Source organism: Aspergillus neoniger, assembly GCF_003184625.1.
Source record: "Aspergillus neoniger CBS 115656 unplaced genomic scaffold BO87scaffold_13, whole genome shotgun sequence".
NCBI classification, from domain to species: Eukaryota; Fungi; Ascomycota; class Eurotiomycetes; order Eurotiales; family Aspergillaceae; genus Aspergillus; species Aspergillus neoniger.
Genome location: NW_020291141.1, coordinates 765130 through 789823, shown reverse-complemented (window position 1 = coordinate 789823; position 24694 = coordinate 765130). Strand labels below are relative to the sequence as shown.

General features: G+C 52.2%; 9 protein-coding genes across 9 annotated transcripts; 5 read left to right on the top strand and 4 right to left on the bottom strand.

Annotated features, from left to right (window-relative positions):
* The first annotated feature begins 167 nt into the window (after positions 1-167).
* Positions 168-2729, top strand: BO87DRAFT_333294 (uncharacterized protein). The gene is made up of 2 exons (XM_025620405.1): positions 168-423; positions 479-2729. The coding sequence occupies exon 2, from the start codon at positions 497-499 to the stop codon at positions 2696-2698; it is 2202 nt and encodes a 733-aa protein (XP_025480729.1). The 5' UTR covers positions 168-423; positions 479-496; the 3' UTR covers positions 2699-2729.
* A 168-nt stretch (positions 2730-2897) lies between these two features.
* Positions 2898-4211, top strand: BO87DRAFT_357586 (synaptobrevin family protein). Its single transcript, XM_025621424.1, has 2 exons — positions 2898-3056; positions 3172-4211. The coding sequence occupies exons 1-2, from the start codon at positions 3016-3018 to the stop codon at positions 3899-3901; spliced, it is 771 nt and encodes a 256-aa protein (XP_025480728.1). The 5' UTR covers positions 2898-3015; the 3' UTR covers positions 3902-4211.
* Positions 4212-5144: 933 nt separating this feature from the next.
* BO87DRAFT_415442 (putative C2H2 finger domain protein) lies at positions 5145-8042 on the top strand. The gene is made up of 2 exons (XM_025626689.1): positions 5145-7437; positions 7538-8042. Exons 1-2 carry the CDS (start codon positions 5334-5336, stop codon positions 7831-7833), a joined length of 2400 nt encoding a protein of 799 aa, XP_025480727.1. The 5' UTR covers positions 5145-5333; the 3' UTR covers positions 7834-8042.
* An 11-nt stretch (positions 8043-8053) lies between these two features.
* BO87DRAFT_376008 (dolichyl-diphosphooligosaccharide--protein glycosyltransferase subunit 4) lies at positions 8054-8886 on the bottom strand. The gene has a single exon (XM_025623183.1). The coding sequence runs from the start codon at positions 8586-8588 to the stop codon at positions 8382-8384; it is 207 nt and encodes a 68-aa protein (XP_025480726.1). The 5' UTR covers positions 8589-8886; the 3' UTR covers positions 8054-8381.
* Positions 8386-8996, bottom strand: BO87DRAFT_458505 (uncharacterized protein; the record flags this gene model as incomplete). Its single annotated transcript, XM_025628880.1, has 2 exons — positions 8386-8825; positions 8971-8996. Coding segments are annotated over 2 exons (223 nt in total), but the record flags the coding sequence as incomplete, so codon positions are not given.
* Positions 8997-9745: 749 nt separating this feature from the next.
* Positions 9746-12348, top strand: BO87DRAFT_376006 (Zn(II)2Cys6 transcription factor). The gene has a single exon (XM_025623182.1). It carries the CDS (start codon positions 10121-10123, stop codon positions 11903-11905), a length of 1785 nt encoding a protein of 594 aa, XP_025480724.1. The 5' UTR covers positions 9746-10120; the 3' UTR covers positions 11906-12348.
* Positions 12349-12705: 357 nt separating this feature from the next.
* BO87DRAFT_376005 (TBC domain protein) lies at positions 12706-16709 on the bottom strand. The gene has a single exon (XM_025623181.1). It carries the CDS (start codon positions 16345-16347, stop codon positions 13039-13041), a length of 3309 nt encoding a protein of 1102 aa, XP_025480723.1. The 5' UTR covers positions 16348-16709; the 3' UTR covers positions 12706-13038.
* Positions 16710-17022: 313 nt separating this feature from the next.
* On the top strand, positions 17023-18432 carry BO87DRAFT_376004 (SDR family NAD(P)-dependent oxidoreductase). The gene is made up of 4 exons (XM_025623180.1): positions 17023-17343; positions 17408-17439; positions 17518-17848; positions 17910-18432. The coding sequence occupies exons 1-4, from the start codon at positions 17219-17221 to the stop codon at positions 18364-18366; spliced, it is 945 nt and encodes a 314-aa protein (XP_025480722.1). The 5' UTR covers positions 17023-17218; the 3' UTR covers positions 18367-18432.
* A 537-nt stretch (positions 18433-18969) lies between these two features.
* BO87DRAFT_39195 (DENN (AEX-3) domain protein) lies at positions 18970-22288 on the bottom strand. Its single transcript, XM_025624980.1, has 4 exons — positions 21590-22288; positions 20504-21523; positions 20205-20441; positions 18970-20148 (listed from the first exon to the last, which is right to left on the bottom strand). The coding sequence occupies exons 1-4, from the start codon at positions 21968-21970 to the stop codon at positions 19027-19029; spliced, it is 2760 nt and encodes a 919-aa protein (XP_025480721.1). The 5' UTR covers positions 21971-22288; the 3' UTR covers positions 18970-19026.
* Between the last annotated feature and the right edge of the window lie 2406 nt (positions 22289-24694).

The following is a 24694-nucleotide window of genomic DNA, read 5'->3' as shown; positions in this document are numbered from 1 at the left end:
GGTTATCATCGGCATTGAGGAAGCCGGGGCTGGAAATATGCAAGGGTTTTCCCGGTTTGCAGGCACTTCTGTCAGTGAATACCGAGTGACTGCAACGTGAATCTCCGCCACAGTCAGTGGAAGTTCACGAACACGCGAAATTATCGTTCTGTTTTCCCTCGCTACACTTTGTCGCGTTCTTCTCGCCCCTTCTTCATCTTTCGGGGACAACTCTGACGCACAGAAACTGGTTTCGGTGCTACTTCCAGGCAGCGGCGAAACGGTAAGGCTGACTGAGGCTGTGAGAGCTTGTGTCATACTAGTGATCAAGAGTACCCACGTCACTACCTCATTTGCAGAAAGGCGAACTCGGTGTCTTTTTTACAGACGTTCTTCCGTTTTACCATTACCCTTCTCTGTCCTATTGTCCGTCTTCATCAGAAGGTGCGTGATCTCAACGAGCTAAAGCGTGAAATGGGTAGTACTGAAGCTACTCTAGATTCAGGCCGATCACGAGATGGCATATTACCAGGAACAGGAAACTGATGAAGATACGAGTTACGACCCGAACATTGAGGAAGATGAGAACATTTCCAAGCTTGATGTTCTTCGATTTGAGGGTGCCGATACAATCGTCTTTATAGACCCTCCATCATACGTGCCAAACAGGTCATTGCAACCACAGTTTGAAGCGTCCATTCCCCATTATGTTCACAGTCACACCCTCTTGGACACAAAATCTCCCTGGTTTACGAAACTTTTTGATCCGAGAAGACAAGCTCGCATGATCAAGCGTTCTGAATTTCTGGGAAATCTACCAGATGGCATTAAATACGTTATTAACCTCACTCCCCCCTCAACGGACGACGAGGCAGTGGCGTTCACCACTGAACTATCTTGTCCACTAGGTATACGGACTTGGACCCGTGAATTAAGCCGTTTGGAATTACCTGTGGACTGTGTTGGCGGCGAAGACGAAGGAGTCGAAACTGAGGGTGTTAGTAAGAAATCAGTTCTTCCCTCTGAGTATTCGGATTCTCGTCACCGCACAGGTATCGTACATATCCTGCAAGCTCTAGGGGGTGTTAACCCGTGTCTTGATACGCCTTGCAAGCTTTGGACCTTCTTTGCACTGGCCAAGGTGTTTGGTATTGCCACCATAGGGCACATCAAAATCCACATTTTGACCTGGCTGTATGACGGTACAAATGCCTGCTTTATTGAACTTCTTCCGGAAATCACCTACCGAATTGCCCGCGGAATTGAATGCGACTATCTTTGCCAGGATTCCTTCACTGTCCTGGTTGGAGAAGAAGCTTTGTTACGTCTGGCCAATGCGGGCAAACCTCCCAGACTCCAATGGCCAGAGGTGACGTTCCACGGCCGACAACGCGAACCTTTGGATGATGAAGATCGCCAACGGATCGAGTATGCGAGCCAGAGCCTTCTGGACCGTGTCCTCGAAGAATTTATACAATTGACGGGCTCACGAATGGACTGGCTCTTGCAGCTGCCGTCCACAATGATGATCTCTCACCACATCGATGACTGTACCGAACATTGTTCATTGGCATCAGATTTACTATCCTCGCTCAAACTATATGTGCGGGGCCACATCGTGGCCAATATTACCAGATCCGTTGACACTTGGTCCTCGAGAATAAACCATTACATTGATCCCTGCAACTACCCAGCGCATGAACACACCGATGCTTACGATAACATGCGTTATGTAGAACGCATCATCAGTAAGACGTTCTGGAGAACGGTCAGGGGTGAGGGGTATAGCGACTGTCTCCGAAACCCAGATGAAAATTTCCGAGATATGACAATCGCCGACTTGGGCGGGCATCTCCACCTTTTCCAGACTGAAAATGAGGCAAAACTCTCATATGTTTCCTTGGAAGACATTCTGCTGGCAGTCAACAAGTTCAATAACCACGTTGACTTTGATAGCCCAAAGTTTGTCCAGCATGCGTACGGTGGTGACATTTACATAGAGAAACAAGGTGGGATTCTTCCAGATCTAGATTCTGACATTGAGACCGATGTGATTCCTGGAGAAACTGCTATCGAAAGCTCCATGGCATCCGTCTTCGATCCAATCGTCTTCCTCCAGCAGGTGCGCACACGTTTGGGCGATCTCACCGAGCGCATGGCAAAGGGTTGCAGACAAGGAGCGCACTTCAAACTCACCGACACCATCACCTGTCTTACCAGCAACGAGTTTAGATACCTTCCGCTGTGGGCGGGTGGTGATGATGATGGATCTGGCGGCGTTTTTACAGATCAAGGCATACCTAATCTCGAGACGGGCGGATTCTCCATGCCAGGACCTGCAATCCACACAGGAAGTACTGCCCCCTCGACCATTTCTTACTGCAATATCGCCCCAAGCGAGGGTCAAAGTACGGTCCAGCGTGCGTCCCACATGGCCACGGGAAGCCAGTGGGCGGACGTCGTCAGCTTAAACTCCTCAGAGGGGCACGCCGTGGAACACGAAAGCCTTGGACCAACCCCGGATGAGAAGCCCAAAGACACAGAGGAGTCTTTCATAGACATTGACACATCAGCGGACGACCTCGAGGACTACTTCGATACTGATAGCGAGGACGGTGACACGGTGATTGTGGGCACACCGAGTCAGAGTGAGCCGATTGAGGAGGTTTCGGAGATGCTGGAGGACATGTCTCTCGGGGTGGAAGCTGACTCGAAGTGATTCGTTGATATGGATGGAATTTGACTTGTACGTGTATTTATCGCCTAAATACATAAAAATAGTAAAGTACCAATCAATGAAGGAGTAGTTCTGAATCGACATCCACAGTAGTACAAGTATCTATCACGTGACAGAATCCGGGGAGTTAACCGTCTGGGCGGCGACGTCACGGAGCGGTGATCTTATCGCCAAATAATCCCTCGCATTAATCCCTCCTCCACAGTCCAAGGCAGGGGCCCAGACTCGCCCAGATCGACCTTACGCTTTTCTCCGTCTTGTATAGCAATCCGAGTACATAATCGCGACGTCTAACCACCATGGCCGCCTCCTCATCGAAGCCATCGAGCTTCCTGCTCTAGTACGTTACCCAACCAGCAGCTGAAACAGCAACACACCGCGACATCTACTTGACTCCCCAACCTACACTCTCTCAATAGTATCATCCCCAACTAACCACCCATCCTAATATACAGCTCCTGCATCGCCCACCGCACAACCATCCTCGCCGAACACTCTTCCCCAGGCACATCCTCGAGCGCCGCCTCGTCCCTCGCCTCCATCATCCTCCCCAAGATCAGCCACGACCAACCGCAAAAGCTCACCTACACCCACGAGCGTCTCTTCGTGCACTACATCGCCGACTCACCCACAACACCCAGCACCCCCGATGACCCCCGCCAGGGCGAACCCAACTCCTACGCACCCCTCAGCTACATCGTCGTCGCAACCGCCGAACAAGGCCGCCGCATTCCCTTCGCCTTCCTCCTCGAAATCAAGCGCAAGTTCCTCACCACCTACTCGCCCTCCAGCACGGACTTCTCTGCTCTTCCGGCTTACGGCTGTGCCGCGTTCAACAATGAGCTCCGCTCGCTGCTGCAGACGTACAATACGGCCCCGCCGGCGGATTCGCTGGCTTCGGCAAAGCGGGAGATCGATAGCGTGAGGAACATCATGACGGAGAATATTGAACGGGTGTTGGAGAGAGGTGAACGGATCGATTTGCTGGTGGATAAGACGGATCGGTTGGGTGGCAGTGCTCACGATTTTCGCATTAGGAGTCGTGGGTTGAGGAGACGGATGTGGTGGAAGAATGTTAAGTTGATGGTTTTGTTGGCTGTTGTGGTCGTGTTCTTGGTGTGGTTGTTTGTGGGGATGGGGTGTGGGTTGCCTGCTTGGGGGAGGTGTGTTGGGCATAGTCAGTAAGTAGGTAGTTGGTGGGTATTGGTGATGGGTGTATCTTATTTGTCTTTTTCGTGGTGATTATGAGGTGGAGGAACGGTTTACGATTGTCTGGTTTTCGGCCAATTGAGCGGGACATATGACTTTCTTCTTTCTTTCTGTTTGTTTGTATGATATGATGACTGCGGCTGGTACTCATATTCTTAGGTATTTATATTTACTTCTGGGGTAGTATCCCAGTGTAATAACGTCTAGCGTGTTTTTCGACTGGGAAGTGGTATGACTGTTGGTGCAGAGGAGTATCTGTAGTCTTACAAGATTTCTTACCATCTCGAGACATTTTAGTGACTATACACGTTCAAGGAACTTTATACGACGCCAGAGTAAACAAGTCTCTCCGTCAAGCAATCGGTACTAAGCAGTATCTAGTACTCAACTGGCACACCTGAGTCCTCAACATCACTGCCGCAAAGCCATCCACTTCGCGACTTACATCCGTCTGATGTTTAAGCTCACAACAGTACCAGACAAAAAGACAGGCTACAGAACACCTCAACCACTCAACAATAGACAAATCTCAATCAAAGATCATTATATTCAAACAATCACATATAAAATTTATATATCTACAACAGCATGTATCTCACTCTCAAACCCGCAGCGTCCTTGCGAAATGCTCAGTGCGGGTCTGCAAGCGAGGCAGAACGCGATCTAGACTTTTGTCTAGATGTAAATGCATATCTGCAATTCCTTCTGCGCCAGCCGTATACCTCTTCAACCATGGTAATGGATTGATGAGGAGATAATCTGGCGCGTTTGAGATGTAAACTAGGTTGGTTGGGAGTCGTCAAGGATCTTGCCGTAGGGTGTTTGAAGCTCATGGTATGAGTAGCCAATGCTGTCTTCTCTGCAACGAAACATGAATTGCGAGGGTGAAGCATTGGCGGTTCTCATGATTCCTGGCTCAGAATTGCGAAGAATACAGAGATGACTGTGTTGGCGATCAAGTCAGACGACTGCGCCTGTTGGTTGTGGGACAAAGAACATCTTGTCTGGCTTACTGCAGAAAAGGTTGGAAGTTGCAGTATAAATAGTCGAGCTTGAAAAGTGTGCGTCACGTGACACTCCGCTTAACGCTAATCCTGCCTCCGATTGGCCAGTGGGAGACAACTCCTGTCGCGACTCACCGCCCGCGTGAGGCGGTGGGGAATTTACATCGTCGAGCCTCTTTGATGCGCGCCGCCAATCCCTCTTCCGATGCGGTCGCGTCACGCCGACCATTTGGCTTGATTTCTCTGTGAGGCTTTAGGCTGTTGATTGCGGTCACAGCGAGGCCAGCTCGGGATACAATTCTAGAACAGTTTCACGCCTTTCCTGTTTTGCACGTCGGAAATGATGCTGACAGCGAAGAATTGGCACCATACTTGATATCCATCTGCCTCACCAGCTGCGCAAGATGTCAAGCGAAGACTTGCAGTGGCTGGAGAGTTACCTGCGCCATGGATACGACCCAGAAGCCCAAGGCGTCGATGACCATGCAGCATTCTATCAGTCGAATCCCTACTTTGCTGTCCCCCCGTCCTCGTCTTACACAGCTGCCCACAATGGCTCTGCCGGTACTCATGGATATCAGTATTCAAACGAGAGGGACGTGAGGCCTCCCTCATTCCCAGAAAACCAACATCACCCTCCCAATCCTCGGTCTCATCAAACGCAGTATACCCAAGCTTCCACTGTGGCACCACCCCCAGGCTCTCATTGTGAAAGCTCGTCCCGTTTCGCTGCTCCTTTTGGTCCGAAGTCGCTGCCCTCCAAATCACCCAGGCCCCCTCCTTCGCAGGAATATAAACTTGCGCATCAGTTGCCGAAGCCGGTGCAGACACACAGGACTGGCCCTCCAGCAGGGTACAGGCCGCCCCCTCCTCGAATGTCTCAACCGGCGCCTCAGTCCAATCCAGCGCCCCCTCCAGGGTACCAGCCGGCTTCATATCCAACGCCACATTCAGTCCCGCAAGCACCGTCTAGACCGACCCCACCTCAGATGTCAGGGTCTGTACCCTCGAGTCTACCCCCTGCCCAATCGTCTAGTACCGTATCTACAAGCCAGCCTCAAGTCCAGCCCCCGAATGCTGTCATTTCACCCCTGCTACTGCAGATGTCGAATACGGCCCCACCACTACTGCCACCTACACCGGCGCAAGCTCCCATTTCACGTCCTTCACCCATGCCACCGACGCAATTCACTACATATCCTTCCTATTCACCTATGACAGCGCCTCAAAGGAGTTCGCACGCCACTCCAACGACCCCAGCTCAGACATCCAACTCGGCTCCTCCGGTGACCGTCCCGACTTCCCAGCCGTCGACTTCAGCGCCTCCGCCTAATCCACCTGCGCAGATGACGAATACAACCTCGCAAACTACAATGCAGCAAACAAATACTGGTGGAAATGGTAGTGAGCCTGGTCATGATGCAAAGCGACGTCGGATAGCGCCCCCATCCACCTCTAAACGATCATCCGGGCGACCCTCATTGCCCAGCTATGCAACAGCGCCTGCTGAGGATCGTCCGGCTGGAGGGCTCTCTATCTACAATTATTCACCACAAATAGGAGGCACCGGCTCCCCTGCACCCAAAAACCATTTGAAATCGCGTGCCGACATTGTTAGACCGCTACGTGAGGAGGATGCCGTCGATAAGGTGATCTACGACCCGAAGACGATCGCCAGAGACGTCCTCATCGCAGCCGGCCGCCACCCAACAGAAGAGACACTGAACCATCACCTTCTTCGCTTGCGCGATGTTTTTGTTCATGTGGACACTTCGTCGGACCTGTCGACCTTTCGCTGGGATCTGGTCGACGCGCTGGAACCACGTGACCCAGAAGCGCCAAAGTCGCAGCCGCGGCCGCGGCCGCGTCCCGCGCCTTCACTGCCTGTCCCTCCGAGCACCACCAACACCACTCTTCCCCCTCCACCACAAGCCCGGCAACCGCCACCTCTTCCCCAGTCACAGCCGGCACGACAATATCCGCCTTCGCAGCCCCTGCAGGGTCAGCCGGTGTTGGGTCAGCACCTTGGTTCTTCCAAGGCTGCCCCTCAGCCACAGAACGGCCCATTTGCCTCGGCAGCGCCCCCGCTACCACAAACGCGGCCGCAACTACCGTCGACCCCTCAGCCCCCGTCACGATCAAGTGTACCTACCACAACGACGCGAGTGACACCGATGACGGGCAAAAGAAGACCGGGTCGGCCCCCGGGCAGCACGAACAAGGCGCGGCAGCAGCCCCAGCAGCCTCAGCAGCCTCCCATGTCGTCGGCAGTTCCGTACCCGGTATTTGCATGTAATTGGACGAACTGCCAGGCGCAGATGCACAATCTGGATGGACTGAAGAAACATGTCTTCAAGGTGCACGTGTCTCAGACGCTCAATTGCGCATGGAAGGGGTGCACGTTCCCAGACGCTCTGCCGGCCGCAATTTTGTTCAAACATGTGAAGAAGGAGCATCTGGAACCGATCGCATGGAAGCTCGGAGATGGGCCCACGGTGCCTGTAACTGGTGAGAAAGCATCTGCTGGATGATAACATTCTTTCAGCTTGCGACTAGTTTGATTGTTCGGAGCAGTGATTGATTTTTAACTTTGACTTGTGCGATGTAGTGGGAAACGATGCTAGCGGCAGTCCTGGGCCCTTGGGCATCCCAGACCCCGCACAGCCCAACAGTGAAGACTCACTTATAATCCCTGCCAGCGGCAGTTCCATCCGTGCCTTTAACCGAGTGCATGGGAATAATACTCAACAGGAGAGGTCCCGGGAGATCCTCAAGGCAGTCCAGCGACTGAAGGAGCACATTGGAGTCGGACTGGATCCGGGCGGATGTGAGCTCGCGACCCCGGCGCGGAATGAGCGACTGGACAATGACGAAGACGTCTACGAGGTGGTGCCCGTGACTTAAGAGAACCGCGATTTGTGATACCCTCACTTTTTAATTCTTGTAGTTTCATCGGTTTCGCATTACATGGCATGGCATTTGACAGCGGGATTCAGCGAGTGTTTTTGAGCCACGGTGTTGTTGTTCGCATTCAGCATGCAGATATCCCCGAGATGTTACACCCCTGTAAAACATAGCAACATCAACCATGTACCATATAGATAATGGATCCGAATTTATCCAACTGAAAAGAAGATTTAAAAAAAGAGTAAGTGTATTGACGATGACCACCGGGGTATCTATTCATCGCCACTTTTCTGTTCTGTTCCACCACACTTTCGCCACCATCCAATTCCTCCTTCCTTGTCTGTCTGTCTCCTTTGCGCACACGCCCAGGAACAATAGACCATACATGTAGTAGTTTGTAGCGCAAAGTCGGAAACCAAACCGCATTCCAAGGCCAAACCCATCAAGCAATCAATCAATCAACCGACAATTATAATAGCGACAATCCCCTGCAATCCCAACTTCAATTCCAAGTCCGAATCGAATCAAATCAAATTAAATCTAATTCACGCAGTAGTAGTGGTCGAACCAGCCGACGACGACGCGCCCGTAGATTGTTGTTGCTTGTTGTTGTTGCTGTTGTTGTTTTTGACGTCGACCTCCTCGTCATCTTCTTTCTGATTGACCTCGAGGAAGTGGTAAAGAACGATCATCATCATGGCGCAGGAGCCGAGGAAGACGGCCAGACGGTGGAGCTCGTCGTCGGTGATCATTGTGGAGGGTAGGTAGTAGGTATTAGGTGGTTGTTGTTGTTTAGCGCTTCAGGGAGGAATTGGACTGGTTGATTGTGACGGAGAGGTAAGTAATTGGACGAAGTAAGGTGGTTTTGTTTGTTTTTCTTTGTTGAGTAGTGAAAAGAGAGAGGAAGGGGGAGTGAGTGAGTGAGTGTTGTTGGTGCGATGACGGAAGGGTGTGTGATTGCGCGGAAGCCACGTTGATAGTTAGACTAACTACTTTACTTAGTACGTAGTAGTCGGAGATGGAGAACGGAGCTGAGGGAATAGAGAAAACCCGATTGGGGATGGGGGTGTCGGTCGGTCGAACCATAGAAGAGTGGTCTATGGTTGATGGGATTTTCTTACGGCGAAAGCTTACCTGGTTTGAGGGAAAGTGTAAACAAGATTTTTGTAAAGGAGGGGGAAGGAGATACAGGATAGGAGAATTGGTTGTTGCTTGCTTGTTAACGTACTTAGTTAGATAGATAGATGAGATAGTTGGTATTTACTTGGTATCCCGTTGGTGTAGATGCAGTACTTGATAGTTACGTGTGTAAAGTTACCGGCTCAGTCAGCATCATCACTTCCCCATCATTCATCCATTCCATCCATCCACTACCAACTCCAACTCTCTCTCTCTCTATCTATTCTGAACTATCGATTAACTAACTTACTCTGCCACCCACTACTTGTCCAACTTTTCAAGACGGACGATTCCAAATCTTTTCATCCTCTTTCCTTACCCAACCCCTTGACAACTGTTCGAGTCTCTTTTTTTTCCTTTGTTGCAGCTTTCTCTCTGTGTCACATCCGATCGCTGCAGCTCCACCCTCACCGGCCATTCCCAATCGTGAAGCGTGAATGGGTGAGATGCTGGGCGCGCTGCGGCTGTCGGTGGAGACTCGAGCTAAAGAAACGTCTGGCTGGTCTGATCGATCATCCTTCGGCCTGTCAAAAAGGCAAGACTAAGGATAATAATTAATAAAGAAAAGGGAAGAAAAAGTGGTATGTCTCTCTCTTTTTGGCCTTCTACTCCTTCTACTGCACTGGTCGTCCTGCATGATTCGTGTCGCCGTTGCGTCTAGTGCTAGTTAACTAGTTAATTCAATATCCCCCCCCCCCCCCCCTTCCTGCCAGTCATCGTCCTAGATTCAATCCATTCGGCCTTCTCCGATTGTATCCATCGTCTTTCTTTCCATCCCTGGTTCTTTTTTTACAAAAAATTTATCTCCTTCTCCTTCCTGCTCCTCCTCCCCCCCACCTCAACTTCCCGCCCGCTTTTTTCTTGTGCTTCCATAAAACCTTCCTTTCCGCCGTCACCCCCGCTTGTACCGAACTTCCGCTTGCCGTCTTTCTTTTCCTCTTCTTTCCTGCTGGGTTTCAACTTGTCTCTGGTCACTCTGAACCCCGCCGGATTCTCCTTTTTTCTCTTTCTCTTCTTCTTCTCTGCATGGTGCTGGAATTGCGCAAATGAGACCACCAGCTTATTTATTCTCAGTAACCATTTAGTGATTGTTCCCGCCTTCAACATGGATCAAGGTCTCCAACAAAACCCGTTTATCTCCGTCAAGGACTCCGGTTCTGCCAAAAACTCGGGCCCGTCGCTGCTTGCCTGTCTGCTGTGTCGACACAAGCACCTAAAATGTGATGGAAAGACTCCTGTCTGCGGTCGCTGTTCCGCCACAGGCTCTGAATGTCAATACACCCCGTCGCGTCGCGGGTACAAGGGCCCCTCGAAGAAGCGTCGAGCCAATCCATCCTCCCCCGACCAACTCCCCGCGGACATGTCGACCTCCTTCGAGCCCCAATACTTCAACGTGCCGTCCGACTGGACTCTGTCGAGTAACATGCCCATGTCGTATGCGGTGGCAGCCGCCGCCACCACCCCCGTGCCGACTTCCCTGCCCTCCTCTTCCTTACCCTCCGGCAGTCCCGCTCTGACCGATAACTCCGGCTCCTCGCACTCGCAGACGGTCGGCGTCACCAATAGCCCCATGACACCAGACTCAATCTCTACCATTGCAGGCGATGGCTATCTTATCGACATCTTCTACACCTATTTCCATCCTTCCCACCCGGTCTTGCCGCCCCACCGTGTCCTGTACCGCAACCACATGCCTGCGTTCCTGGAGCATGTCATCAAATTCATTGGGACCCACTTCACTCCGGCCGCCAACAGTGAGACCTACCGGCCGACGGTCATGTCGTCCGTGATGGACCAGGAAGGGTCCATTGAAAAATTGCAGGCCCTGGTGCTCCTCGCCATTGTCTTGCATTCCCGCAATGAGCGGCAGAAGGCGGGCGAGTGCGTGACGACGGCTGTCAATCTGGCCTTCGAGTTGGGATTGAACAAAAGAGACGCTGCGCCGCAGCTCAGCTATGGCGACCCGGTGCGGGAAGAGAGCTTGAGGCGCACCTGGTGGGAGCTCTTCATCATTGAAGGCATGCTCACTGCACTGGGTGTTCAGCCAGCTTTCCGGTGCAATTCTGGGCCGCTCGAGGTACCATTGCCCTGTGAAGAGCGTATCTACCAAGATGCCCTCCCACCTCCGCCTGCACCCACTATTGCGCAATTCGACGAGCGTGTCTTTGCAGATGAGGAGCGAGACTTCTCTTCCTTCACTTACCGGATCGAGGCCGTTCGCATCCTGGGACGCGTAGTGGCCATCCAAGACATGATTGAGGGCCAGCAGGACCATGTCGAGGCCATTGACGCACGGATTACCAGTTTCTTCCACCACCTGCCCGAGAACAAGGCCGAACTGCTGCGCTCGGACGGGTCCGTCGACGAGATGATGTTCCAAGCAACAATGATTGTGAACGGCTCTGCGATTTACCTCCATTTCCCGCGATCTGATCTGCTGTCTTCCCCCGCAGTGGCAGCGGAGGTTATTTGCGGCCATCACGGGCCGCTGAGCATCCCCGCCTTCTCGCATCATGCGCATGCCATGAAGGCGGTCAAGGCAGCCAGCGAGATCTCCTCGCTGGCGTCTATTCGCATGCCAGTTGTGAAGCACACGCCCTTCTTCATTTGTGCGCTGGTTCTCAGCTCCATGGTGCAGTTGGCCGCGTGCTCCGTCAAGGCCGGGCAGATGCCCGACCCCAGCCGTGATCGGCTGACGCTTACCATTGGCGTTTTCAAGACTCTGGGACGGACCTGGGCGATTTCGCAAACGATTATGCATCAGATCAAGGCGGTCGCCCGTGATGTGATGGACCTTGGTCTTCGGCCCACCATGCCTGAAATTGATCTGACCACGGTCCTCGACAACAGTCGGTTTTGGATACCCGACCTCCTTCCAATGGCCAGGTAAAGAGGCGGGGCTCTATACTATATGCACATGAATTTTCGGGTTGCTGATTGATCGATCCTTGCACAAGCCCCTTCTACTTTCCTGTCGATATTTACCTACCATGGCAATGATACCCCTTCCCGACTGATAATGATTGCTTGTCCAAAAAGAAGACACTGAGATGATGCCAACGAGTTGATTTCATTGATCCGCTGGGGATCCCATGCGCTTAGGGGGGTTATTATTTATTTATCTATCTTTTCTTTTTATATGTTTGGAAATAAAAAATAAGCTATATTCTGCTGATCTACCAGCTATACTGTTTTGATATTTCTTGGAATGACTTAACGAAAGAATTGCTTCGGCTGGTAGCAATTCACATCACCTTCAATTGCGAGTTTTGTACTATGATCAGAGTGAAACATATTCAATAGCGCTATGTTTTGAGGTAGGTAGGAATCAATAGTGGTGAACCTCTCGCATATTGCCATTGATAAGATTGGTCGTAATTTGATGATGGTATCGGTTCTAGTGGGATCAAAATTGCAGTGTCTGAAACTCAAAATGCTCACAGACCTCTCGATATATACTAGTAGTATTTCATCCAGTCGGACACGTGCCATGCTTACTTTTCTCATAGTATCCCTCACCACTACTTGAAAGTACTTAGTAGTACTGCTAGTACTAGTCACTACTGAGTATTACTATTAGTTATAAGGAGAATTACAGAAGTGGTATCGTAAGCTGTGTATACTCAGTAGATAGTAGTAAGATGAAGAAGTTCAATTCCCCTTTGTAAGTCAGGGAATGTATCATTTAATATCCAACGCTGCGCTAGTAATATCGAACTAATCTGTTACACTAATGAAGTTCAGTACACTCATTCATATCATGACCGGGGAAAAATAATGAAATTGGTGGTGCTGGTCTATAAGGGCATAGTTGGCATGGGGGCGGCAAAAATATATCGATAAAGATACATATCACAAAATAACACAATGTGGTATCATGCAATGATGGAGTTGCAGATAAGGACAACATCTTGGGGGAAAAAAATTTCATATTTGATATCATGCTTGCTTATTTCTTCTTGTTGTTATTGTTCTTCTCTTTCGGGACATGATTCTGATTTTCAGTTGGGGACTTTTCTTCTTCTAACTATCCCCTGACGAGGTTGGGCGGCCTCGCGTGAATTCCTGCATCTCGCGGAGGGCTTCCGCGCGACGGGCGACCACGTCTTCGCGGCGGACGACGTTCCGAAGGGCTTCGCTGGCTTGGATGAGGCCGTCGATGCTGATGGCGTGGTTGGTCATTTGGTGGTTGATGTAGGTGTAGAGTTCGGCTGGGGTGGAGCAGGTGATGAGGAGTTGTTGCTCGTTGAGTTTGAGGAGGGCGAGAGCTACTTGGAATAGGAATGTGCTGCCGCCTCCGTTGCCGCTGGCGCTGGGGTCTGAGTCGGTGGGATCGGTTGTGGAGGTGGAAGAAGGGGCATTGGCTGTGCCGGTGGCGGGAGGGTTGTTGACGGCGCTGGTTACATTCAGACAGAGGACTACGTCCCAGACGCGGTAGAGGGCTTCGGCTGAGAGGCAGTCGGTGAAGACGGAGAGGAACCATTGGAATGTCAGTGCCTCGAGTTCGACGCCCAGACTCTCGAGGTGGGCGGATAGCTTGGGCAGGATTTCGGCGATGTATTGGCGCAGTACTACTTGGTCGGCCCGGGAGGCGAGCAAGCCATGGTCGTAGTAGTGTTCAGGAAGTATTACCTCGATCATGGAGGTGAGGAGCCAGAAGGCGTCTTCAGCGGTTGGCGTGATAAGCAGGAGAGATGCGGCGATGAGGTTCATCCCTTGGCAGTAGCCGACCTCCGGGTTACGACGAGAGTAGGCCAGGAGCACTTCCTTGAGCTTGGTAACGCCTGGTCCTCGGCGGAAGAATACATTGTCGGTCAGAGTCCGGTTGATGTCCATGTCAATTTGGGCGACGACCGATGAGTCGGGTTCCGAGCCACCGGTGCCCTTTACTAGGTCATCGTAGTAACCAGGTACCCGCATCGAAGAAGCGCCACTGCATTCGGACCAGACCTTTGCCCGCAGGGCAACTGGGATTCCTCCCAACACGAGGACCCGGAACTCGCGCCATTTGGCACGGCCGACTTTGCCCTTGTTACCTAGGCCAGAAATACCCACCACTTCGCCATCGGCCAGCGATGCCTCGGGCATATCGACAGACTGCAGTGCCCGGTCGGAGGTGGCGGCGGCTGCTGCGGCAGCTTCGCCGTCTTTTCTGCGCTCTGCACGCACTTTGCGCAGGAACTCGTTCCACCGCACGGTCCGGTCACGCTGTAGGGAATCATGTAGTTCCGTCAACTGCTCGAGCAGCAATTTAACCGGTTCATTCTCGCCCGCAGCCAGACTTAATGTGGCCGGCTCGTCAGAGGAAACCCCTGCGAACTCTGGACGATCTGCGACTACTGTGGACGTAGATGCCGATGGTTGAGCGTTCGGATTGACGGAAACTGCGCCACGTTTGTCGACAGCCACAGCAGAATTGCGAGGGGAACTGTCGCCTGCTGTGGTGAGGGATACGATAGGACCAGCTGAAGGTGTATGTGACAGCAGCTCTGTCGGTCCAGTGGGTACCCTCAGGTAATCTTGCCATCTCCGAAGTGCGACTGTACCGGCTTCCGCTGTCTCGGGAGACGCAGACACAGGTGAAGACTGAGGTTCTGGCATTGGCTGCAGTTGCTTTAAAGAGTCGGATGCATCATCACCATCGGAAGCGTCGCTCCGTAAGCTGCTGAGAGTCTCTGCAATGCTGAGCCGGTTGCTACCCCCGGCATTCTTGAACGCGTTCGCCTCCCTTTGTCTTTTCTTCCGACGCTGGTCGTAGATGAATCCAAAACGGTCAGTCAGCAACTCGCCCGGTTGGTAGTTGTTGTACATGTTTGAAAGAGTAGGGGGTCGTGATTCCAGGGGAAGGATAGCATCCATCTCAACAGGCCCGAGGTTGGTCGCGTTCTTAGCTGTAGCGTCTGCGTTTGTTCCTTGTGAGACACTCGCAGACGGTTGCCTCCGGCTTATTTGGCCAGATTTGGCCACGCTGTTGGGCCCAGGTGCCCGCCCAGAAGCGCTGTGCACGCTAGTATTGCTATTTATTCGCTTCAAGGCGGCCATGGCTGAAACAGGCCCCTTAGCATTGGGAGGGAGCGCAGGAGAGATACCTTTGCTACTACTCCGATTCGTAGACGAAGCTCTGCCGCGGCCATCATCACTATTGGTCTCGTCCTTTGCTTGTGTGTTCCCAGCAAACAACTTGACCGTCCACGAGGATAGCGACTTGGATGACTTGCGTGAATGAGTACTAGCGTCGTCTCCGCCAGTGGATGCATTAAGGTGTTTCCCAGCAACTTCACCAGCAGTAGGCCCTTGTTGACCTTCTGGGGGTTGAAATAATTGCTCGTCCAGCGCTTTTCGGCGACTAGAAGGATTGGTGAGATTTCGTTGACGTTGAGTCTCTTCCTCCTCGACCTCACCCATTACGCTGCTTGCTCGACTTGTCTTTCGGCTACTCGTAGTATTACCGAAAATAAAGTCCTGCCAACTTCTGATAGAGCCATGTCTCTTGCGATTTGTTCCCGACTCCACGCTAGAATTGCCAGAGCGTGCATCGCTATCGAGACGTTGGGGACCTCGGACAGTAGCCTGCACATTACCTGCAGCATCCGTCCCTTCCTCATGAACCTGAGATCCAAGCCCATCAACCATCGCCTGCTGCATCAGTCCATGCATACTGGAGGCGGAGCTGCCCGGCTGTTCCGTGTTGCCACCATGTTCTTGGCCAGCTTCATTGCCCAACGGCGCATTTTCCAGCTGATATAGCCGACGTTCGATATCCTGATTCGAGACCGAAACCTCCCGCAGCATCCTCTTCAACTCCCTCTCCCTCGCATCAGCCCGCTGTCGCAGAGCTGAAATCTCCGCATCGCGCTGTGCCAAATCACGGGCGAACTGTCGCACCAGCTTAACAGCACCGGTACTCGCAATCAGACGCTCAATATGAGAGTCATCCGCCAGGTGCAACGCCCCCGGGAAATCACGAATGGGCACGGAATCTCCGAATAGGGCAGCACGACCAGGGCTCGGGGTCGAGCCACCGGTCAGCTTAGCCAAGGTAGACCTCCGATCTCGATTAACATCCGGCGGGTTATCACTACCTTCTTCACCTTCCAACAGAGCATTGGTCAATGCACGGTTCAGCGCGGGTTGGCCGACGAACCCCTCGGGGGAGCGGTCCGGGGAAAGCGAAGGGAACGAGGTCAGGTCGGTGGCTGTGGCACTGGAGGAGGCCGAATTACGTTTTTGCGAGCGGGCACGGACGGTCTTAGCCTTCTGACTTCGCCGGGAAGAGGAGGAGGTCCGAGACGAGGAACGACGCGGTAGTTGTGGGATATCGCACTCCGCCATGACTCGAGGGGCGGTGAACAGAGCCAGATACTTGAACTGCGGCCTTCATGTATGCTTCGTTTTGTTCGGTCTTTCTTCTTTGCGTGATTTCTGAGACAGGAATGTGGAGTTTATCAAGTAGGATCACCGATGTGTGTCTTTTTATAGCCTCTAGCTTTGTGTCTGGCTGTGCTACCTGAGACCGGTTTCCGCAGTTTGCGACTTTGTTTGTGCGGCAGATGATCGACCTGAGCAACCGGAGATGATAATAGCAACCCGCACGCTAAACCGCAAGACGAGAAAGAAAAGCGATAGAATTTCAAGTGAAGCCGCGGAAGCAGAGGAGGTCGAAGCTGAGACAGAGGCAAGGAATGACAGGAACGCGGGGGGAAAATTGAGGGAGGAGAAAAGTAGCAGCCAGGGTCTGGAATGCCAGCTGCTTTGGGGAGCCGAACGAACGGACCATGACGTGTGGCTGCAGCCATGTGACTTGGCATGCCGCCAGCTCATGCTTATGTAAGAGGGGCCTGGGTGCCTGAATTTCAGGGAATGGATGATCTTCATCTCCGGCGGTAAGGATGTCTTAACTCCGACGATATTTAGTGCCTCAGGCCAGAACTCTCTTCCTCCCTCGGCTGCTACTCCTCGTCACCTGACCTCAGCCTCGGTTCTCCGCAGCCACCGGGCGTCATTCTGGGGGCTGCGATGGGGGAGATCGACCTTGTAAAATGAGTAAAGCTGATTGTTGTCTTCCTGTCGGTGTAAAACCAGCCTAATACATTCTTCTACCCCAGATTCCCACCACAGTTTAACCCCAAAAGAAACAATTCTTTCAACCCGTTAACCTAGTGGACACTCTTCTCATCTTCCGTCCCTTCATACTTCACCCATCATGTCCTCAGTAGCCAAACGTCGTCTCCAAGCCGTGAGCCAGCAATTAGTGGAAGGCATTCCGGACGCAGGCACATTCGAGGGCATTCCTCGAATCCGCCAAGTTGCAGGCGATTCCGTCGGACCGTAAGTCTAGACTTATACTTCGAGTCCTTTTATATACTTGCCCTCAAAACTGACAACATACCAGCCGAGTCAAGGACAAAGTCGCAATTGTAACCGGTAAACACACCTTTCAGCATACTACTTACCCCTACCCAAAATTATACATCCATGGACACGCATGCTAATAGCAACCAGGAGCCAACTCCCCCGCAGGCATCGGCCGCGCTGCAGCGCACCAATACGCCCACAACGGCGCCAAAGCCATCTACATCTGCGACTACGCAGACAGCCACCTGGCAACACACAAGCGGGAGATCGAGTCCCTGTATCCCGGCGTAGACATCCACGTCCGCCAATTCGATGCTGCCGATGAAGAAGCCGTCAAGGCAGTTGTCCATGACGCATTAGAGAAGTATAACCGATTGGATATATTCTTCGCGAATGCGGGCATCGTGGGTCAGCCGAAGATCTTCACTGAGGTTACGGCGGCGCAGTTGATGAAGACGTTGAAAACGAATGTGGCTAGGTGAGTATGAGTATAACATCTACAATTCCTGGGGGGGATTTTTCTAATTCGATTGTTGTAGTGTCTTCCTAGCAGCCAAATACGCCTCCGAGGGTATGAAGCGCACATCAGAGGCGAAGCCGTACCCAGGGGGCTCTATTATCTGCACGGCCTCTGTTGCGGGACTACGCTCGAATGCTGGTTCGACGGATTACTCTGCTTCCAAGGCGGCGGTTGTTTCTGTTGCCCAGACGTGTGCGTACCAGTTGGCTGGGACAGGAATTCGCGTCAATGCCATCTGTCCGGGGTTGATTGAGACGGGTATGACTCAGGCGGTGTTTGATGCTGCACGGGCGCGAGGCACGGAGCGAAAGGTCGGGCAGCTGAATCCTCTGCAGCGGGGAGCGGTTGCGGATGAGGTGGCTCGGGTGGCGTTGTTTTTGGGGAGTGATGAGAGTAGCTATGTTAATGGACAGGCTTGGGCTGTTTGCGGTGGACTTAGTGCTGGACACCCGTTTGTGCCCGGCAAGTTGGCATAGTCACTATGCATGATAGTATGAGGTTACTCGAACTACTCTTATAATGAACAAATAGGATTCGAATGAGGTTTGTAACCAACAATTACATTCAGAGGACCGCAGAGGGTTTTGTGTTGCGGTGGGGAATTGGCTGACACCAATTCAGTGTATCTCTTTAAACTCCACATAGCAGCTTTCAAAGCTGCCCTAGTCAACAGGTAGAAGTATGGACAAATGGAAACAGGAGGATGACAGGATAGGAAATTCTGGTGAATGAGGGGTCGGCCCAACGAGGGGAAGCCAAATGATCTACTACAAGGCGGGAGAAGTCAACGGACTCTCAAGAAGGCAAAAGTGGTATAAAGACGGGATGGCAGGTGGGAATAACCAAAGCAATCAATATAGCCGTCCCGTGAAAATCAACTGGGGTCACATGGTGCTCCCGAGAATTGTAAAGGAGAATAACGCCTGGGTAGAATCACGGAGTCAAAAACAATGGGAATCACCAGAGGAAAAAGAAAGGTGGAATAACAGGGAACTGTCAAAAGAAAATTTCAAAGGCAGATAAATCAATGCCAAAGAGTGGCCACAACTCGCTCTAATTTGGACAAGATGGTGGGAGCAGACGTCGCGTCAAAAGTCGTCGAAATCAAGCGTTGCATCGTCGTTCTCAAGAGACAATTACGCAACCAGTCGGGAAGAGCCGGCCCGAATGAGGTCCTCGCTGGCCTGCTTGGACAGAGTGCCTGTCTCAGTGTGGTCATCAAGACCATCGGTCTCGTGAGCGCGCTCATCATCGTCCTCGATAATCCGGGTCGGGATCTCGCCAGGCCCATACTGCTGGCTCGACCTCTCCGGGAACGTCGAGCTGCTGACCATCGACATGGATGTGCTGGACCGGTTATGCACCAGGTCTGGGGTCGGCGGGACACTAGAACGCCGATGATCGGGGTGCAACGAGTGGTTGTCGCCATCTCCCATCTCACTGCCAGCGGGTGTCAAGTGCCCACGAAGTCCATCAGTTGTCAGACGACGGCTTCCATTTGGGGTGGTCTTGCCGGATGCCGGGAGGTCATCATCCTCCGCATCTTGAGCAAGCTGTAGGCCCTCCACAGCGGCAGCACACTGCTCGCTGATGCTGCGGATGATGTCGGAAATAGCATCAGTCTTGTCACGCAGGTAGCGATCTGCGACATCAGTTATGCTGAGACGTGCAAGACGGTTGTGACTTTTACCCATGCTGAGGAGATGTTGCTCCAAGTCCGGGCTCACATTGTTGGCAACGCTCTTCGCGGAGATATTGGCACTAGAGCGTCGCGACGACACAGCAGATTCTCTCGGGGTCTCAACATCCTGTCCGGCCTCCTTGGTCTCGACGGCAGCCTCGGCTTCGGGCAGCTCGGTCAGGTCGGTAGAGCTACCAATCGAACGAACGATGTGCTCCATGTGATGTGTCTGGCCATTGATAAGGCTGCGGAGACCCAGCACCACGCGCTGAGCCTCATCGCGTTGCCGCGTGAGGGAAGCATTGGAGTGCTGCAAAGAAGCAAGCTCCTTTTGGTTGCGCTTCCTCTCGCGCTCGAGCTCTTCCGCAATTTCTTGCTGGAGGACCAACGCTTCCAGAGCATCATCGCGCTGCTTCTCTGTGCCGGACAAACGGAGAGAGAGACGAGCCACATCATCCTTCTGCTGGTCAATGAGACCGGTAAGACGACGGTTCTCACGCTTGTGGTTCTCAATCTTAACCTTGAGCTCAGATGTTTCCTTGGTGAGGGTCTCGGCGAAAGCCTGGAACTTGAGGAACTGCATGGGGTTAGTCTCCGAATTATACATGAGTCATTCAGGGAGGGGGGACAAACCTGCTGCTTCCAGGTTTCCAGCTCCTCAACCAAGAAGTTGTTGCGCTTGGTGACCTTGCTCAGCTCGGTGTCCATGCGACCCTTAAGGTTGATGAAATCTTGCCAAGCTTCCATCGCATCGCGAGAGTACTGGTTCCTTTCACGCACAATTTCGTTCAGGTGGCGCATGGAAACCTTGGTCATGAGAGGCTTCTTGACAGAGCCACCGAAGATGGCCTTCATGCCAGTATTGCGTCCCTAGTACACATATTGTTAACGTAAAGACCCACACAAATATTTGCACCAGAAGAATTACTCACCAACTTCTCGCACACATGATCCATAACGTTCATCACAGCATCCTGGTTCCACCAAGAAGGATCCTGGACGCTCTCGACCTCACCCCGCATCACGATGATCTGTCCAGCGGGAATGAGTTTGCCACCAGCGTAGGCAGAACGGAGGTGGTTGGGAACACCCGAGGGTGAAACATCACCATTCAAGGCCTGGGTCAACCGGTTGATGAACTTGGTGCGCTGACCAGGAGTCAGAACATCGGGCGGACTCGATGTGAGGACAAAATTACGATCCAGATCCACGACCAGAGCATCAGAGGGAGCGTTGAAGAGGGTTCGGCATTCAGCCGTGACACCGAGAATGTACGGGCCGGGCTCCTGGACCAAATCCTTGATGTGACGAGCGTGGACAACGGGGACATACAATCCACTCCATTCGTAAATGCGCACACAGTAACGGATGGTTTCCGCAGCCATGGTGAGCATGGCTGGGTAGTGGCTGACGAAGATGATACGACGTGTCGGCGATACGGCAGCTTCAACAACACCCACCACATTAGGGATCGACAGGCAGGTGAAGAGGGGCCACATGGAGAAGTTCTGGAAGCCCGTCGGGGACGATGGGAACTGATAGCAGAGAGCATAATCCTTCATGTCGATGCGAACCAGGTCGTTGAGGCGGGGCGCAGGAAAGCTCAGAATCCGCGAAACCTCCTCCGCATGGAACAAGTTGGTGGCCTTGTTCCAATGAATCCACATGCCACGGAGATAGTCGCCCAGAAGGTCGTAGAGTGGGTAGCGGGAAAGGAAACTCAGACAGTATGGGATCCAGTAAGTCTCTTCCGGGTTATCGTAGAAATCGGGTTCTGTCTTCTTGCGCAATTCGCGAATCGTTTCCGCACGCTTGTCGTCTGCGCGGGACCATACTCGCAGGGCGATACCGTAAAGGGTGTGAGAAGAATCCTGCTGCAGAACGAAGGCATGATGGGCGCAGTGAGGCTGGTTCTTGCCGGTGCAGATCTCTACATCGTGAGGGAAGCATGCCTAATACGGCCAGTCAGTGTCAGCCATCCTTCTGCCAGATGGCGGCGGATTCAGAAAAGAACATACCCTCATGGCCGAATGCAAGGATTTGGCAATTTCATTATCTTGTTCCAGACGGGGACTGCTTCCCAGGATCTCCGGCAACCAAAACTGGCCCACGGCTCCTTTCATGTGTCCAATCTTTCCTTGTGCTGGCGCGGGAGCCCGAACCCATTGGGACGGTTCCCGGCCAACACCGCAAACCATGTACGCATGAGTGAGAGTCTTGGGGGTTCGCTGAGAAGCTTTCGTATTGGCTTGCGAAGGGATGGGTTGCGTAATGCGGGAGTGAAGTGAGGAGGTGCGACTAGGGACGACGAGCGAGTTCTCTCCTTGGTCGCGGGTCGACGGCCGGTCGCGAGTGGACGGACGGACGAAGGAGGCGTGATCCCTCAGAGAATGACCCATGGTGATGGTTTTTGTCGGGTTTTCAAGGGATTGACGGGGAATATTATATTATGTACAGACGTGGGTTGCGTAATGGATTACTTTTTCCCGTTTGGGACGCAGGCGGTCTCCGAACCTTGGTTCCGATGGTTGCGTTCGAATAGTAGTGAAATCACGACTGGTTGTTGACTTTTTGCCGTTTCCTTTCTGCTTGCTAGAAGACTGAATGGCAGGTCGAGAGAACAGTAGCACTGCTAGAGATCGAAAAAGACGTGAGGGTGAAAGGAAGGACGGCTATTAGAATAGGGGGAGGATATTGTTGCAACTAAAAAGAGGGAAACACAGCGGAGATGAGATCGGACGGATCGATCACAACTACTCCCGCGAACTCAATTGATGGGCATTTCTTTTCTCACGCTCTACAACACATCTAGATTGGAATAATCTAATGAAATGTGGAAGCGAGGAAAACAACTCCCTTGAGTGGCGGTGGTGTTGATACCGGACGGTCCTGATCCTCGGAGGGGGAGGAGGAGTTGGATAAGGAACGGAAAAGGGAGGAGAGGACAAAGGAGGGGAAAGAGGGAGGAAGGAAGAGAGAAAAGGCGTGAGAGAAGAGAGGGAGAGGGAAGAGGAGGAGAAGGGGAGAAAGAATAGGTCAAGTTAGGTTAAGCCAGGTTAATTGGAACCGGACGGAGAGAGAGTAGGGGAGGAAAAGGGCAAAAGGCAAAGCAGGGAGACAATCTTGACCATGAAGAGTTAAGGTGGAAAGAGGAAGCGGTTAGTAGAGGTTCGTTGACCACTAAAGGGGGCAGAGAGGGCCCAGTGGAGGTGGAAGGTGGAGAGCTGGGCCGACTAGGTACTGTTCGAGTACTCTTTGGCTGCGTGAACCATCCAGGAGATACTTGGGAGTGACCTCCGCTGTCTCTCTTTTTGTAGTTAAGAAGTCACAGCAGAACTTATAATGATAATAATAATATTATTATTATTTTCATAAAAATTCGATAACGCATACCATCTGCCACTGCAATGATGGTATACTTCCTCCATAAAAAATTAACAACTCCAGGAGTGGTAGACTATTTTTACCGTATAATTCTAATTTTTCTTTTTTTTCTCTAAACTGTTCCTGCGCCGGTTGGAGGTAGTGGTGGGTGGGGGGAAAGAACCGGCTGACTATTCTGCTAGTCAGGGACAACTTTGGCTCTAGTCGCTCCATCACGGGTTCGCCTCGTGCGGCCACTCCCACCCGGACGGGTTACCACTTACCAATAATTATCCTTCCCTGGAAAGTACGTACCTCGTAATTTACTACTACTACTACTTTACTTTGTACGCTTCCGGTCTGGCCTGCTTCTGCTGCATCCCTGTCACAGTCCTTGCGCCCGTGCGGGGAGAAAGAAGCTTGAACTCGGTGGATGGATGGCGGTAGATGAGAATGCAATAATTGCCATACTACCAAGGAAGAGGGGATGCTCCCTTCATCCCCTCTTTCTTATCAAGCTAAGAGTCTGACCATGCGACAGGCTAATATCTAGTCAGAACGGTATCCCGGCTCAAGAATCCCACGATAAAACTCTCTACTATTACTCCGTACTAGACTACTATCTATTCATTGCTAGCATGAGACGGACGGCCCGAAAGTCTCTCTCCCACGCGAGAATGGATCTTCCAGGCACCCTGCCAAAACTGTTGAGAACCGAGGAAACAGAGCAAAGGGTGGATTAGAAAAAGAAAAGAAAAAGAGAGATCATGCCCTGAAGAGGATAAAAAGGCAAGGTACGGAGTAAAACCAGTCGCATTTGGCACGATGCGAAATGACAAATCCACACCACGGGAAGGTTCAGTCGAAAGTTAAACCTCTTAGTGCCGTGTCTGACCAGGGCATTCACAGTCTTATTCTTGAGGTTGATCATTAGCCAGACACACACACACACACACCCCCCCCCACCCCCCCCGGTCTCTGGTCGCAGATTCTTTGCTCTAAACACTACACCAGACCAGGATGTGACCACGCTTCCATCCTCCGCGGTTTCAGTCTGCCATGTCGTGTCCAACTGCAGTACACCCAACGTGGGTCAAGGAAGAAAAACCCCCGGCTATGCAGCCAGATTGGAAAGCCTTTAACAATGCTGTTCTCGCTGTACTGCAGCCCCTTACGAGCGTAATGATAGTATCCCCGACACGATAAATTTAGCAAAGGCAGAAACGGTGCAACGCCGGTGAACTAACTGGCGAGCACGGTCATCAGGGGTCTAAGACAAACGTCCCGGAATGGGAGATTACACTTTCTCCGCCGGTCTTCCCATCCTCATCGATTGATGAATGGGAGGTGGTCGCTCTTCCTGGGCGCCAAACTCTATCGACAATTTGATTTCTGAGATACGGAGTAGTACAACGATATAAACCTCATCTAGTTGGCTAGGCCCTCTTTGCTCTGTACTCCGACTGTTCGTGTCAGAACCAGATCAGCTATCCCTGCCTGCGCGTGGGAGATCATCATTTCAGGATGCGCAGTGGTTCGCTCTCGGACGCTTAGGCTCCAGGAACTAAGCCTATCAACTATGGGTGTACGGCAGAGGCCACCATAAGTGCGGTCTGGCTCATGTAGGACGGCAGTTAGGGGTTGTTCATGTCGCACTCGCAGAGACACTCGCATTGCTGACGACGTCCCCAGCCGAAAAAAATCTCCTAGAGCGGCTTAAGATGCGCCCAAAGCAGAACCAGGAAAGGTAATACAAGCAA

Bases quoted from the DNA above. Each gene is read 5' to 3' on its own strand.
- BO87DRAFT_333294 (XM_025620405.1), top strand. From the start codon at position 497: ATGGCATATTACCAGGAACAGGAAACTGATGAAGATACGAGTTACGAC.
- BO87DRAFT_357586 (XM_025621424.1), top strand. From the start codon at position 3,016: ATGGCCGCCTCCTCATCGAAGCCATCGAGCTTCCTGCTCTA. The intron at 3,057-3,171 runs GTACGTTACCCA...CCTAATATACAG, and splicing joins CCATCGAGCTTCCTGCTCTA to CTCCTGCATCGCCCACCGCA.
- BO87DRAFT_415442 (XM_025626689.1), top strand. From the start codon at position 5,334: ATGTCAAGCGAAGACTTGCAGTGGCTGGAGAGTTACCTGCGCCATGGA. The intron at 7,438-7,537 runs GTGAGAAAGCAT...TGTGCGATGTAG, and splicing joins GCCCACGGTGCCTGTAACTG to TGGGAAACGATGCTAGCGGC.
- BO87DRAFT_376008 (XM_025623183.1), bottom strand. From the start codon at position 8,588: ATGATCACCGACGACGAGCTCCACCGTCTGGCCGTCTTCCTCGGCTCC.
- BO87DRAFT_376006 (XM_025623182.1), top strand. From the start codon at position 10,121: ATGGATCAAGGTCTCCAACAAAACCCGTTTATCTCCGTCAAGGACTCC.
- BO87DRAFT_376005 (XM_025623181.1), bottom strand. From the start codon at position 16,347: ATGGCGGAGTGCGATATCCCACAACTACCGCGTCGTTCCTCGTCTCGG.
- BO87DRAFT_376004 (XM_025623180.1), top strand. From the start codon at position 17,219: ATGTCCTCAGTAGCCAAACGTCGTCTCCAAGCCGTGAGCCAGCAATTA. The intron at 17,440-17,517 runs GTAAACACACCT...AATAGCAACCAG, and splicing joins CAAAGTCGCAATTGTAACCG to GAGCCAACTCCCCCGCAGGC. The intron at 17,849-17,909 runs GTGAGTATGAGT...CGATTGTTGTAG, and splicing joins TTGAAAACGAATGTGGCTAG to TGTCTTCCTAGCAGCCAAAT.
- BO87DRAFT_39195 (XM_025624980.1), bottom strand. From the start codon at position 21,970: ATGGGTCATTCTCTGAGGGATCACGCCTCCTTCGTCCGTCCGTCCACT. The intron at 21,524-21,589 runs GTATGTTCTTTT...TGGCCGTATTAG, and splicing joins CCTTGCATTCGGCCATGAGG to GCATGCTTCCCTCACGATGT. The intron at 20,442-20,503 runs GTGAGTAATTCT...TATGTGTACTAG, and splicing joins ATCATGTGTGCGAGAAGTTG to GGACGCAATACTGGCATGAA.